At 44.5% G+C, this 13,596-nt stretch overlaps 1 protein-coding gene across 6 annotated transcripts in view; it reads right to left on the minus strand.

The window, feature by feature from the left end:
• Positions 1-12,879, minus strand: part of LOC119712883 (integrator complex subunit 6-like) — a 40,591-nt gene extending 27,712 nt beyond the window's left edge. For 4 of the 6 annotated variants that reach the window (XR_005259897.1, XR_005259896.1, XM_038164679.1 and 1 more), the window contains exons 1-2: positions 11,813-12,871; positions 11,651-11,728 (exon numbers count right to left, since the gene is read on the minus strand). Coding sequence is in view for 4 of the 6 variants with exons in the window: in XM_038164679.1 (XP_038020607.1) it covers positions 11,651-11,728; positions 11,813-12,079 (345 nt within the window). In the remaining 2 variants the exon portion in view is untranslated. Of the gene's footprint in view, positions 1-11,650; positions 11,729-11,812 lie in introns of all 6 variants that reach the window. The other 2 variants (XM_038164682.1, XM_038164681.1) reach the window with 2 other exon arrangements.
• Between the last annotated feature and the right edge of the window lie 717 nt (positions 12,880-13,596).

Genomic DNA, 13,596 nt, shown 5'->3' on the forward strand with positions numbered 1-13,596 from the left:
GAGCCCCCCTGCAGCCCCTCCTGGACACTCACTCAGTGCCTGGGCAGCATCCTCCAGCTTCACCTCCCCTCAAAGCTATCCCGGCCTGGCACTCCAAGGAAGGGCTGCAATGTGTAGTGAGATGCCCAGGAGATCCCCTTCAATTGCACATTTCTAAGCTGAACTCTCCTGTACCTGCACCCATCAGACTAAATAATTTCTAGAGACAGATGGAACCAGCTGGTTTCCTAAAGCACATTAGTGAATGTTAACTACATTCTAGCACAGTATGTAAGTGCCAGTTTTTATTACAGGCAGTCAGCTACACAGAAAACTATTTCATCTTGTATAGAAAGAAGTATTTCTCCATGAAACCTTAAAATAAAAAACCCAAAAAAGCTCAGTCAAACTACACCATGCAATTCCCTGTTCTTTCAAGATGACTTCACCATTAAATAAGACATAGAAACACTTTTCCTTCAAAAAGAATTCAAGATGTTTGTGTTACAAACAGCTCAAATAATCTTTAAGCACAGCACCCCTGCAAAACACGAGCAGAGAGGTTCTTAAGCTCCAGTTACAAAACAAGTACTGGGGCCTTTTGTTAATATCAGCATTTAGAGAGAAGGTGCACCTTCTGCTGTGGGAACGCCAAATGCAGAAGCTGTATGAACAACTCAAAGCTGGAAACTGCTTGGAACCAAGGGATAATAATCAATGCCAAGCAGAAAGAAAAAAGCCTACACTACCTTTTTATTTATTACCTGCTGCTCCTGCTTCAATCCATCTCTGGATTTAGCTTTTTGGTCAACAGTATTTCATGTATTTTGACAGTTACTCTCACTGCACTTTTTCTTGTACAAGGAAAAAAGGAAACACATGAAGAAAGGAAAGTATAAATACCAAAGAGATCATGGGATCACCCTGTTCCAAAAAGCACTCTTATTTAAATAGAAAAACACTTTCCAGTTAAAAAAGCACCTATTTCTGAGGAACACTCAAGAAGCCAGGATATTTCAGTACAGAGCTGAACCAGAACAAGCTACATTTCACATAACAGCTTAATGGAGAGGAAGCACAGAAGTAATCACAGTTTGCAGCCTATGCTCAGCAAGCATAACAAGAGGCTCCACGCTCCTGTTCAGCAGCATAGCAGTCATTTCAGAAATACCATTATAGGTGCATCTTAGCCAAACACTGCAGAGAGGGCAACTGCAGAAATGTGGAGGTTTCAATCAAAGATTTTCAGCTACCCACAGTGCCTGCTGCTCTTCCAGCCGATCAAATATGCTTTCAATACCAATCAGCCCCAGCTCTGTCCTTCTCCTGGTGCCTTCCTACACTCAGCATGGCTGGTGAAGTCAAAAGGAACAAAGGCAATATCTCAAAGGTTACAGAGTAGCTGCTATCAACACAAGGGATCTCTCACTGCACATTTTTGGAAATCAAGTGGAAAAGCATTACTGATGATACTGTAGCTTTACAGCCCAGAGCTGAAACAGCACAGTATGTTTCATGTTTATTTTGCAAAATGCCACATTCCTTCCTTCCTTCCTTCCAAAAGCACATCACAGAACTAGAGCAGCACACCGAAGTGCTACAGGTATTGCAAATCCACTTCAAAACTCAAGAATCTAGACGGAATCATCTGATCACCAGCTTTCCTCAAGTCATGTCTGAAATGCTGTTGAAGGCACTGCTGAAGAAAGGAAATACTTTAGATGACCATTAAATTCATACACTCATGGAAATATCAATCAGCCAGCCTAGCAAACAACTTCACTCTTACACAGCCAAAAATACACTGATGGCCTCGGGAGCATCACTATCGGTCAGATTTTTATTTCAGATGATGGCAAGGTTGGATTTCTTTTTAATGCAAGAGTCATCTGGACCAAAAGTAACTACCTGAGCTTAAGCTCTCCTGATTAGAGAAAGCTCCCCCAGGCCAGGCCCTCGGAGGGCAGGGCACATGGTCCTGATCCAGCCCTCCAGCCCCACCACATCCCAGCCTGGGAGAACCATCGGGAGCCCTGGCAGCAGCTAAAGGCACCAAGTGTTCTGCCTCAACAGATGCACATTCTCCCACAAAGCAGAGCTTTTTTTTTTTTTTTTAATCAAAACTCACTGGCTGAACCATTAACAAGCTATGAAGACCAGTGCTAATGCATTATACTCACTTAGAAGCAGAGCATAGCAACACCAGCTTAACCACACTGTGGATCTTTGTTTTCTGTCCAATTAATTGCTCCACAACATCCATCTTATCAAGATCCTTACTTTTTTAAACACTATTTCACACGTTTAAGATTTTAAAAGCATCTGGGAGAACACAGACAAACCAACAATTGCCTTATCTTTAAAAAGTAAAATTAAGGCATTCTGAACTGTTAGTTTTTTTAGTCTAGAATAACATTCAGTAAATCTAGTGCTGCTTATGCTGAAATTTGCATAGATACACAAGGCAAGAATCATAACTGGGTAAATTGTGGGACAGAAAATCAAAGCAATAAAAATAATAGTAATACCTATTTAAAAATAAAACAAGACTTGTTTACTTATCTGACAATAAGCAGTTAAGAGTTTGAGAGATCCTTGTCAATCTCAGTTCTTACACCAAAATAAAGTTTGTTTTTTCAATGCTCTGCAGAGTGAATATACAGATCAATACAAGTCTATGGGCAACTACAGATTCTGATCTGCACAATAACAGTCTCTTTACAAGAATGAATCTCTTGGCACATTCTTAAAACCTTTATCCTAAAACATGCTGCTTACAGCTGAAATTGATTGCTACGTGTTTTCTAAGTATTCTGAAATTAGCCAGAAAAAATACAAAGCAAAAAAAAATCCTTTCAATTATTGCCTGCTATATTTTTGGGGAGTGTTAAAGCACAAGAGTTACAATATTATGAGGTGCACTGTAAGAATAAAGTTTAAGAAAAAAGAAAAAATTCCAAGACTCAATCTACAAGAGTGAATTATTTAAGTAACAATCTGCATTTAAAATTCAGAACAGCACCAGCTGCTCTTTACATTGTTTTCTTTTTTGTTGTTGTTGTTGGTTGGATCGTTTTTTGGTGGGGTTTTTTTGTAATTTTGGGGTGGGGTTTTTTTTTTTTTTTTTGTTTGTTTTTGTTTTGGGTTTTTTTGTTAGCCTATGTCATTAAATAAAATCAAGGACATAGGCACTCAGAACACAGACAGTGAAGAGAATCACTAAGGCTGAAGCCATCTGGAACCTTCTGACAGGGCCCTTGGAGTTGCACTGCTCCCCCCCAAAAGCACTCGGCTCCAGAGCACAGGTCACACGGTACAGAACGTGCTTTTTCCCACTGGATCCCAGCTGCCTGAGGTATGAGAACACTGCAGGAGACAGCAGTAAGATACATCTTTTCTAGATCACAGCAAGTTCAAAACATCATTGTTGCACCACTGCTGCAAATCACAGTTCCTCCTGGCGAGCTGTTATAAAATATGCAAGGGTGAACAAGGTAGAAGTGTCTGTAATCTTAATTACCTTTTTCCACTGTTAAAATGTGAGCCCATCAAATACTACATCAGCTCTCGTCAAGTTAAAAAAGAATGAATGCCCATTCTCAGGGTATCACAGATGTACTCTGTGCATATTTTTAGCCACACCACACAGCCAGGGTGCAAGGCCCAGGCCTTTTTACATATACACACATACCAACAAAAAAGACATCTTTCAAAAACCTCCTGAGTGAAACTGAAATAATAACAGCACAAAAGGGGTGGAGGCAGACCACAAAGATTCCATGTGCCAGGAACCACCAACTTCACAAAGCACCTTCCTCCTTACACCTCCCTACAAAAATACAACTCGGGAGATCCAACTCAACTGTTTGATTCCACATTTTAAGCTTCTATTTTTAAAATAAAAGTGACCTTTGCACTGAGGATGAGTAAAGCCTCTTAATGCAAACCTATCTACTTTTGTCTAGTTTATCCTGTAGTCTTAAGGGCTTACATCTTTGAATGTGTCCAAGCCCAAATAAAGAACCAAATAAAAAGATGAAAATATAAACTGCTATAGTGGCTGTGAACAGATGATGGTTTCCATTCAAGGCCTCTGGCATCTCATCCAGTGTACAGTACAAAGCAGAAACCCACCTCATGAAAAAGCAAGCTTTTACTTTGCAGATTCCTGTAGGAGCAGAACCAGTTAAAATATTTTCATTAAGAATTAACCCAGCAACACACACTTGCCCTTCTGTGAAGACAGGCAGCAGGTGAAAGCATAAGTTCCAGTATTTAACTCCTTCAAAATTATAATAATAAAAAGGACAGCTAAGAAGAGTTCAATCCCTCATATCTATCAAGAAGTTAATTTCTGAACTGTCCTTCCATTTAAATTTATTCCTTTCAAAAATTTAACCATCACCCTTAAGTTCTTGCATCAATTTGATTTTTTACAAAATACCTCAATTTCAGAAGGCACAAACTATACCTTTCAGAAGAATGAATCACACTGATTACTACTGCTTCGGTTTTTTTAAAAGCAAAAGGTACATTACTTTTCCCAAAATTCCTCATTATAATGTTCTGTCCTCATTACACCAATTCCTGGAAGAGGTTGCTTACTACAACTCACAACCAGGACACAAAGAAGTAAAGCAGCATGCTTATGCATGTTTAAAAGCATTTTAACATGTTTTACACTACCCAGTATGATGGTTCTCAGGAATGGGAATGTGCTTTTTAAAGGACACTCTCTATAGGAAACAATTTAGAACCTTTATAAGCTAAAAGGGACTACAATACTTCCTTGCTTGCTGCAGGGATGCCAACTGATGATTCCAAAGATTTTAGTAAAATACATTTTTAGATGTTTTCAGATTCTGAGACACATACACTGCAGTAGGTAGAATACAAACCTACCACCTGCATCAAAAAGAACCTTCTGCCTATGGCCTTACTTTCCAATTTCAGAATAGATGACTAATTTTTTAAAAAAATAACTTTTTTGTACATATTCTTTGATCAGATTTAAGTGATAAAGCAGTTAAATTTAAAGAAGCATATAAAAACTGATTGGTGGTTACTCCCAAGCAGTATTAAGTTGATTTTGTTTGGCCCTCAAAAAAACAAAACAGATGATCCTATCTGCATGAGTGTTCCTTAAACAACTGACTTCTGTATCTCTTCCTTAAGTCGTTGTGTTTAACAGAGGAAAAGCAATTGTTGGCTTTAACCTGTCAGTCATTTCTGCTCCAAGACAGCCTTCTGAAAACACAAATTTCACAACAAAGCCTCAAACAAGCACAGTGGAAGACGTGGAGGAGAGTTGTGTGCAGTACTTCCCAGGCAATGGAAGATGTTGGTGCTCAGAAATAAAAATACTGCTGTAACTGACCCAAAAAGTGTACAGTGGTACAACAGGAAGGGTTATCTCTCTCCACTGAACAAGTACAGAATACAGTCTCCTCAATTAGTTATCAAGAACAGACACTGTGTGCTGCTCACATTTCATCCAGTCCCTCAGTCCTACATTCAGCACCTTTTTTTCCCCTTTCCAACGACGCCTGGCTAGTGAGTTCACTAAGTGAACCTCATTAGCAGCATATCTGGAGAGAAAGATAGGCCTCTCCCACTGAGCTCAGCTCTTTCCCCTTTGCACCTCTCGGATAGCAGCCTCCCTCTTGCCCCTGCAGCTGCTATCTGCCTTGCACCAAAAATTCTGCCTGCACACCCCAGTGCCAGCTTGTAAACCTCCAAGTGTATTCCCAGCTGCTCACACCACCCCTTCCACAGCACAGGCCGGTCCACCAAGAACTCGTGCCTGCCAAAAGGCAGACCTTTTACATATAAAACCCAATGATTTTCAGTGTTTAAATGCTCCTGTAAAAACCTAATCAACTTAGGCTTATTCTGTGGATTTGCTACAGTTAAGCCTACTAGGTATCACTCAGGTTTTCTTCCTTCCAAAAGTGAAAAAATGCACCAATGCATTCTCTACCACCTCAGGCAGCATTCCTGCAGATCTCTGCCTCAAACCCAACAGGTGTCACGGTTGGGTTCCTCTTTCTCCCTGCAGCTCCAAGTCAGGAGCTCTGATCTAATTTCTCCCAGAAACAGGCAAACAGATCTCACATCTCTGTTTCAGTAGCACAGCTTATTCATTTGCCTCTGCCCTGTGCAGAGTGAGTGGTAATCAGTTCCATTCTGCACCAGCACAGGTTCTCCATGAAAGCCAAATTTAAAAATGCTTGCAGAAGCTTCTGTGCCACTGAAATAGAAGACAGCAAAGTTAGACTCCTTAAGTGTGACCTTATCAACTCCCAGTTTTGAAGCACTATTTCAGTATCATAAATGAACAGGTTATTTACATACAATAAGTACTTTTTGACAGATGTTTTTAAAAGCCTCTACAAATTCCTGCTCCAGCCTCTAAGATACCCCAACCAACTCCAGAATTTCAGGAGTAAAAAGAAGAGGTTGCTTAGAGTCCATCATGAAGAGCTGCTTCCACAAGGGAGCTCTTTAGCACTGAAACATATGTTCAGGCTAGCAGGGAACAGCAGTGGAACTGGAAGGCATCCTATCCATCAGTCCCAGTTTGCACATCTCAAACAGTGCAGTGTTTCACACACACTGTATAAAGTAATTCGAGCTACTTCTTAGACAGCTACGTACATATTTCTGCACTCAAATTCATGGAGACTATTTCTGCGGTGCAGTCACAGCTGACTCTTGAATTCGGTGTAACACAACAGAAGGAGGAAAATATGTACTTCAGAATATAACTTATGTTCTCTCAATCCTCTGACTTGTGACCAGATCACTGATGAAGGTCAGACGATAGAGTCTCACAAGAACATAAAATAGAAGTCATATTTCTGTGACCAGATAATAAATAATATTCCTCTAGCCCTGAGGAAGGGCCATATCAGTGCCAGCAGCCAGATATCAGTCACAAGGGAACAGGGCAGTCCAGTTAATCAATAACTTCACATAAGGCCACCATTGTGTTTTTGGTCTGGGCCTGAACTTGCCAGTTGCAGCCTAAATCCACAAGCAAACCACAAACTGCAGGATGTGAGGTTTCACAAAAATCGAGAATGGAAAAAATAAACGAAGAGTTAAGCCTTGCTTTCCTTTTCAAAAACTCTTTAGGCTAAGATTTTGGCACGAGCTCCATTTTCAGACAAATCTAGATAGATCTTGCTGAAACACCATCACTGGAAAATAAAAGCTTGCAGGGAAAAGGCTAGGTGAGAAGACTGTTCTCTTTTCTCCATACTTCTACTGTAGCACCATTATTTCACAGAAAAAAAAATGGTTTAAGATTCTGCCCACTTACACCACAGCATGTGCTTATGTACAGAGAAACATCCATATTTGACAGAGGATGATGAAATTTATGTGATTTCAAAAAAAGAAAATCAACTGGGTAAATATACGAAAAAAGCCACAGAAGACCATGAGGGCCATACCAAGAGCTCAGGACAGGCCCCTGCCCCACAAGCCATGGGAGCTGGGGAAGTGCTGTGCAGAGCTGTCAGTAACAGCCTGGCACGCTGCCAGCCTCCTGCCCAGGCATTCCGGATCAGCCACGTAGTGCAGGAAGGGATGAGAAGGGTGGGGCTGGCACACAAGGCTTGGAGGTGCTGCAGCACCAGGCCATAACACGGCTGGGATGGAGCAAGATCCGGGCTCTAGCAGTCCATGGACAGAAAGTCCTCAAAACAAGGACATGGGAACTGTATTCCCTGAACAGGACAATGCACTTCTAGCCACAAGGCCAGGAACATCAAATACCCTGCCAGGCAGCAAGGCTGTTCTTGGACCCATTTTTCTTGCCCAACTGGATACACACTGCAAATAAACTCCTTCCATAACTAAATTTAAGCACTAGTGTTTAAATAATAATAGACACCTTTTACAAAGGTATTTACTGTACATCTTATTACCTTCCCATGCATGCCAAATACCCAAAATCAGATACCCAAATACCAGAACAGACTGGCTCACTTCCATGTTAACAGGGCACTCACTAAGACAGACTCAATAGCACCCTATCACAATTTCAATCTAAAAAATACACTAAAAACATTAGGCTAAACATTCTTACTTCATGAAGTAACATACTAATTTTACCTCCAAGTTCATGAAATGAGAGTTTGACCCAACATCCAACGGAATGTACAGGTATTTTTCCACTGACCTATAGAGGATCACGTCACTTGACAATTAGAGGGTTAATACATTCCATAACATACTTTTAAAATATTAAATATTTGTCTCTTTCTGTATTTTGGAAACAAAGTAAGAGCTATAAATGGTGGCACCATAATTGCTGTCACAAATCCCCACCTATACATTATATAACAAATAGGAGCCAAACAGCTGACGAGGTTCCAGAGGCATCTGCTGCCAGCGTGGGGCTGAGATTCCTGCCATCCCCATCTTCCCAGGACAGCACCCTCACTCCTCTACAGACACTTGTCATCACAGTTCTTTGCAGAGCCCCACTGCAAACTGAGAGACTAAATAATTCCATGTTTAAAAAAATGGCAGAGAGAGCTATAAGCAGCTAAACAGAATCAACAGGTCCCGTAAATAATTTCAAACCATCTATACTAAAGACAGTTTCAAAAACACCACGTTACTTTCAGAGATTTTGGCAAATCATTTGTGCAATAGCATGATTCTTCCATTAGCACAACACAATACATATGCATAATACTTTTTAATATATTCTTATCCATCAAAAGTAAACTGGTGCTGTTGGTTTTAAATACTTTAATGCTACAGACAACACATTCTGAAACAAACCAACTCAAGGCACATATCTCAGCTACCCCTGCTCCAAAGCTGAAGTTCCTGTAATTCCTCTGCCTTCCAGGTGGTCTCAACTCCAGCACCATATTATTTCCTTCAAGTGCTTCACTGGTAAACTATCTGAGAGATGGTGTAATTTAATTAGTATAAATCATCAAGAAAACAAGAGGATAAAGCAGCCACCACTGCAAAACTTGGAAAGCAAGCCTACAAAATGCATTCACTGGCCAGGTTTGTTTTCACCTTCTCTAAATCAAGAGAAATAAAGTATTTAACTGCAGCAGCATTAGCACAGAAACCAGATTTTATATCTTTTACAAGCATGTTCTGTAAGACATAGAGAATCTGGCCTGGACCAGGAAGTTTTCCTGGCACCATTGTGGTTGTTAAAAACACAATGGAGGGAACAGCAGAAATACCAGAGCAAGTCTTGAGAACAAGTCTCCAAACAGGGAGTCATCACTGCTGTGAGGCTTTCTCTGCTCAGGGAACAGACATGATGACAGCCCAGTAACACTCATTATTCCGTGAAGTCTTTACGCAATAGTTGAGCTGCACTTGTGAGCGTAATTACTATAATCAGATATTTATTGAATCTGCAGCCTGTTCCTAGAAAAGTTACTAATTTTTGAAAAAATATTTTAAGATTGTTTAAGGTCCAATTTAGAAATAAGTGTGCTAAAGGTGGGAAGATAAATTTCGAAGAAGAAAAATTAGCAAGTTATAAGAACCACAATACTTCTCCTTTCCCTTGGCTACTTAATGTATATTAAATATGACTGAATGCTATGATGGGTATCACAGCCCCATTTATTTCAATTACTATTTACTAAAACTGTCAACAGTCAGATGCTCATTAGCACATCAGAATGTACACAGATGCTTATTAAACACAAGGATCTTCCTCAGCAAATCTGAGTATAGACGTGGTAATAACCTGTAGCATTACCACACAGACCCCCAGCAGCAAAGTCCTTTTTTTATTCAATCACCAGTATGCTTGCTGTCACTGCAGAGAGCAAGTTCATTTCTCAAACATAAGATACAGATGTGAAATATTTGACACAAAACTAGAAGAGATCTAGGACACAAGAAATCCAGTTAACACTGGTGTAACAAAGACTTAGGGTTTGCATCCAGCCACAAACACAGATGGGGCAAATGGTGCCTGTGTTGTGTCTAAAAAACACCTCTCCTAGGCAGATGTAGGGTTTTTGACAGTTTCTTTCTGTAAGTCAATGATGGTTTCAATCCACAGAAATGACTTCTACACCTTCTTCTGAGAAAATGAAAGGTGCAATACCAAACAATAAATACTTACTCACTCTGTGACTTGTCACTTCAGAAAGCTGTGTAAATTTATTACTGATGAAAGGAGCCAAGATTCAAAGCTCATGATAATAACATTTCCTCATTATCAAAGATGTGAATAAGTGAATAAGCTCACAGCACCAGTGAGCCCACTTACTTTTTAAACATCTCAAGAAGTTCTAGCTGGGAGATCTAGAGAATATTCTCCCTTCTTCACTAGGATGACCAACAGTGTATTTGTACATGAACTTCTTTGGCGTTCATAGCATGGGTCAACAGTTATCATAAGTAGTGCATTACTGTGAGCAAATACAGCGCTAATCCAGGACTATTCAGAAGGATTCTAAAACTCCCACAGCAATGCTTTCTGTGACACACTTCATCAAAGTGTTTTCAGTTAGGACGTTTCCATCAGCAAGGTGCAGCCTACAGCATAAGGGATGCAGCACCATGATTTTTTTTTTACTTCTGCCTAAACCTCGTGGTGCAGTCGATGTGATGAGAACAGCATGGCTGTACTTGCCTCAAACTCAAGGAATGAGAAACAGGGACAAGAGGAGCCAGCCAGCCAGACTTGTTTACTCTCAAGGAGGCTTAGGGCAAACCTCATCATTCTCTACAACTCCTTTACAGGAGGCTGCAGTGAGAGAGGGGCCGGTCTCTTCAGCTGTGCCTGCAGTGAGGACCAGAGAAAATGGCCTTAAACTGGGACAGAAGAAATTCAGATCAAATATTAGAAAGAAAATTTTCAGGATTCAGGAGGTCAGGCTGTTTAGGGAGGTGGCAGAGTCCCTGTCCCTGGCAGTGTTTAAGAGGCCCAGTCCCTTGCAGTGTTTAAGAGGCTGGCACTGGATGAAGTGATTTAGTGGTTTAGGAATTACAGTATCAGTACTGGGTTGATGGATGGACTTGGTGATCTAAAGGTGTCTTCCAACCTTGATGATTCGATGGCTCCACATCCAGCTCACCACAACCCCGCACGGAGTGGCAGCTGCGAGCACCTTCCAGGGAACTGGTGCAGGCTACCGTGCTCAGCAGGATGAACGGGGCGGGAGGAGCAGGACGGGGGGGGCCACACAACCCCAACACTGAGGCTTCTTCAATCGCAGAGGGGGAAACAGCCGCGGGTGCCGTCCCACACCCACAGCCGCGCCAGGGCCGGGCCTCCGCGCTGCCCCTGCCCCGCGGCCGTGAGGGGAAACCGGCCCTGGCCCGCCCGCCGGGCTCGGGCCCTGCCCGCCCCACCCTGCCCGCGTGTCCCGGGGGGCTCGGGGCTGCGCGGGGCCCGAGCGCGGTGATGGCCCCGCCGGAGCCACCGCCCCGCGGGGGGCGGAGCGCGGCCGCCCCTCGTTGCGCCGGGGCGGTGAATCACGGCCCGCCCGTCTCCTCCCCCCCCCTCCTCCATCTCAGCAGCGCCCTCAGCCTCTCTCCTCCATACAAAAGCAAAATGTCCGCCATCTTCACAGGCTGCTGCTGCCGCCGCCGGGCCGGACGGGGCCGCGCCGCGCCAAGGGCGGCCCCGCCGCGGGGCCGAGGCGGCCGGGGGGGTCATTACCTTAATGCAGTAGGGCGGCTCGTCGAACGTAACCAGCATGTACCTGTCGCCGCGGCTGGCGGGGTCCCGGGCCCGCAGCTGCGGAGAGAGCGGAGAGAAGAGGCGTGAGCGGGGGCGAAGGGGGCGAGGGGGGCGGCGGCTCCCCCGGCGCCGCGCACTCACCTTCATGAAGATCTCCACGGCGCCCTTGGCGATGTCCAGGTAGCTGGTGCCCAGGTACGCCCGCTGGTTCATGGAGGCGGACGTGTCTATGAGGAAGAGGAGGATCGGCATGGTCCAGGCAGAGCCCCGGCCGGCGGGCTCCCTGCGGAGGAGGCGCGGCGCTCGCCCGCGGCTCGCTCGGCTCTGGCGGCGCTGCCCGAGCTCGCCCGGACTCAACTTCTCTTCCCTGAGCCTCCACCAGCACCATGTGACCAGCGCGCACGCCATTGGCTGGCAATTATACCGACATTTGCATATTCATGGCGGCGCGCGCGGCGCGGAGGGGGGGGGGGAGCGGGGTGACGGCGGGCGCGCGCGCGCCGCACCTGTCACACACACACACAGCGCCCGCCCCGCCCCTCTGCGGGGTCCCCCGCCTCGCGCTCCAGGGGCCGCCCCGCCCGGCCCCTCACGGGCCGGTCACGGTCGCGATCCAACCGCGGTCGCGATCCAACCGTGTGCTCTCGGTACCTTCCGGTAGCCGCGGCTGAGTCACCGGGCCGCCGCCTCGCACCTCCCCGCCGCCGCCGCCTCACCTCGGCCCGCGCAGCCCTCGATGGCTGGGGTGTATGCAGGAGCTGTGTGCTGGTCCCGGGGAGCCGAGCGAAGCCTCTCAGTGCTCACATAGTCGCCCCCGTTCCTGGTCTCCAGAGGTTTCACTTAAGCACTAAATCCCCAGGTCCCCACATGCGATCCTTTCCCGGGTCAGGTAACAGCCACCTCCCACAGACAGTGCCTGGATCAGGGCATCGCACACTGACGGAGCGCCTCAGTGAGCCTGGGTCAAGGCAGGATGGCAACAAACTAATCGTGGCAAAACTGTAAATACATAAACCCTGCAATATTTCCCACCACTCAGAAAAATGAAAAAAAGTATTATCTGAAAGGAGGGATCACAGACTCAATTGGCCTGGAAAGTCTCTGAGATCATCGAGTGCAGCCGATGGCCCAACACCACTTTGTCAGCCAGACCCATGGCACGAGTGCCACGTTCAGTTTTCCCTTAAACACCTCCAGGAACGGTGACTCCACCACCTCCCCGGGCTGCCTGTTCCAATGCCTAATCACCCTTTCTGTGAAGAAAATCTCTCTAATGTCCAACCTAAACCTCCCCATACAACTTAAGGCTCTGTCCCCTTGTCCTGCCGCTGGTTGCCTGGGAGAAGAGCCCAACTTGCACCTGGCTACAACCTCCTTTCAGGTAATTTTGGAGAGAAATAAGGTCCTCCCTGAGCCTTCTCTTCAAGGTGTCCTGCTCCAATGGACCTGGCAGCCACCACCAACAGCAACCAGATAAGGGGAAGGAGGCTGAGGAAGCATTTAGCACTATGTCCACTCATGAATGCTTGTTTTCTTCTAGGAGCAAATCCAAAACACACAAAAGAAGCACTGCCAGCGTGTATCTTACTTTAAAATAATAAAGAAACTGATAATATTTTCCAGTGCTTTTAAATTCAAAGGCTTTTTCCACATATTTTTTTGCCATTCATTTCAACAGCAGACAGAATCAGTTTCAGTTCTCGCTCTATTTTTGTGAAGCACTTGGACAATACTGTTGTTGCACAACATCACAGGTGAATTCTAATGCCCCATTACAAAGCATTGCAAAATACAAATGTTGGTAAAATACCATTGCCCATTTTGATTAGAATAATCAAGTGATGTAAGCTAATTTGATTCAGGCATGTACTCATCCCTTTTGTCACCAGAAAAAGCCTAACACCTGCACACAGGACCTGCTACAT

Source organism: Motacilla alba, chromosome 4A (genome assembly GCF_015832195.1).
Source record: "Motacilla alba alba isolate MOTALB_02 chromosome 4A, Motacilla_alba_V1.0_pri, whole genome shotgun sequence".
NCBI lineage: Eukaryota > Metazoa > Chordata > Aves > Passeriformes > Motacillidae > Motacilla > Motacilla alba.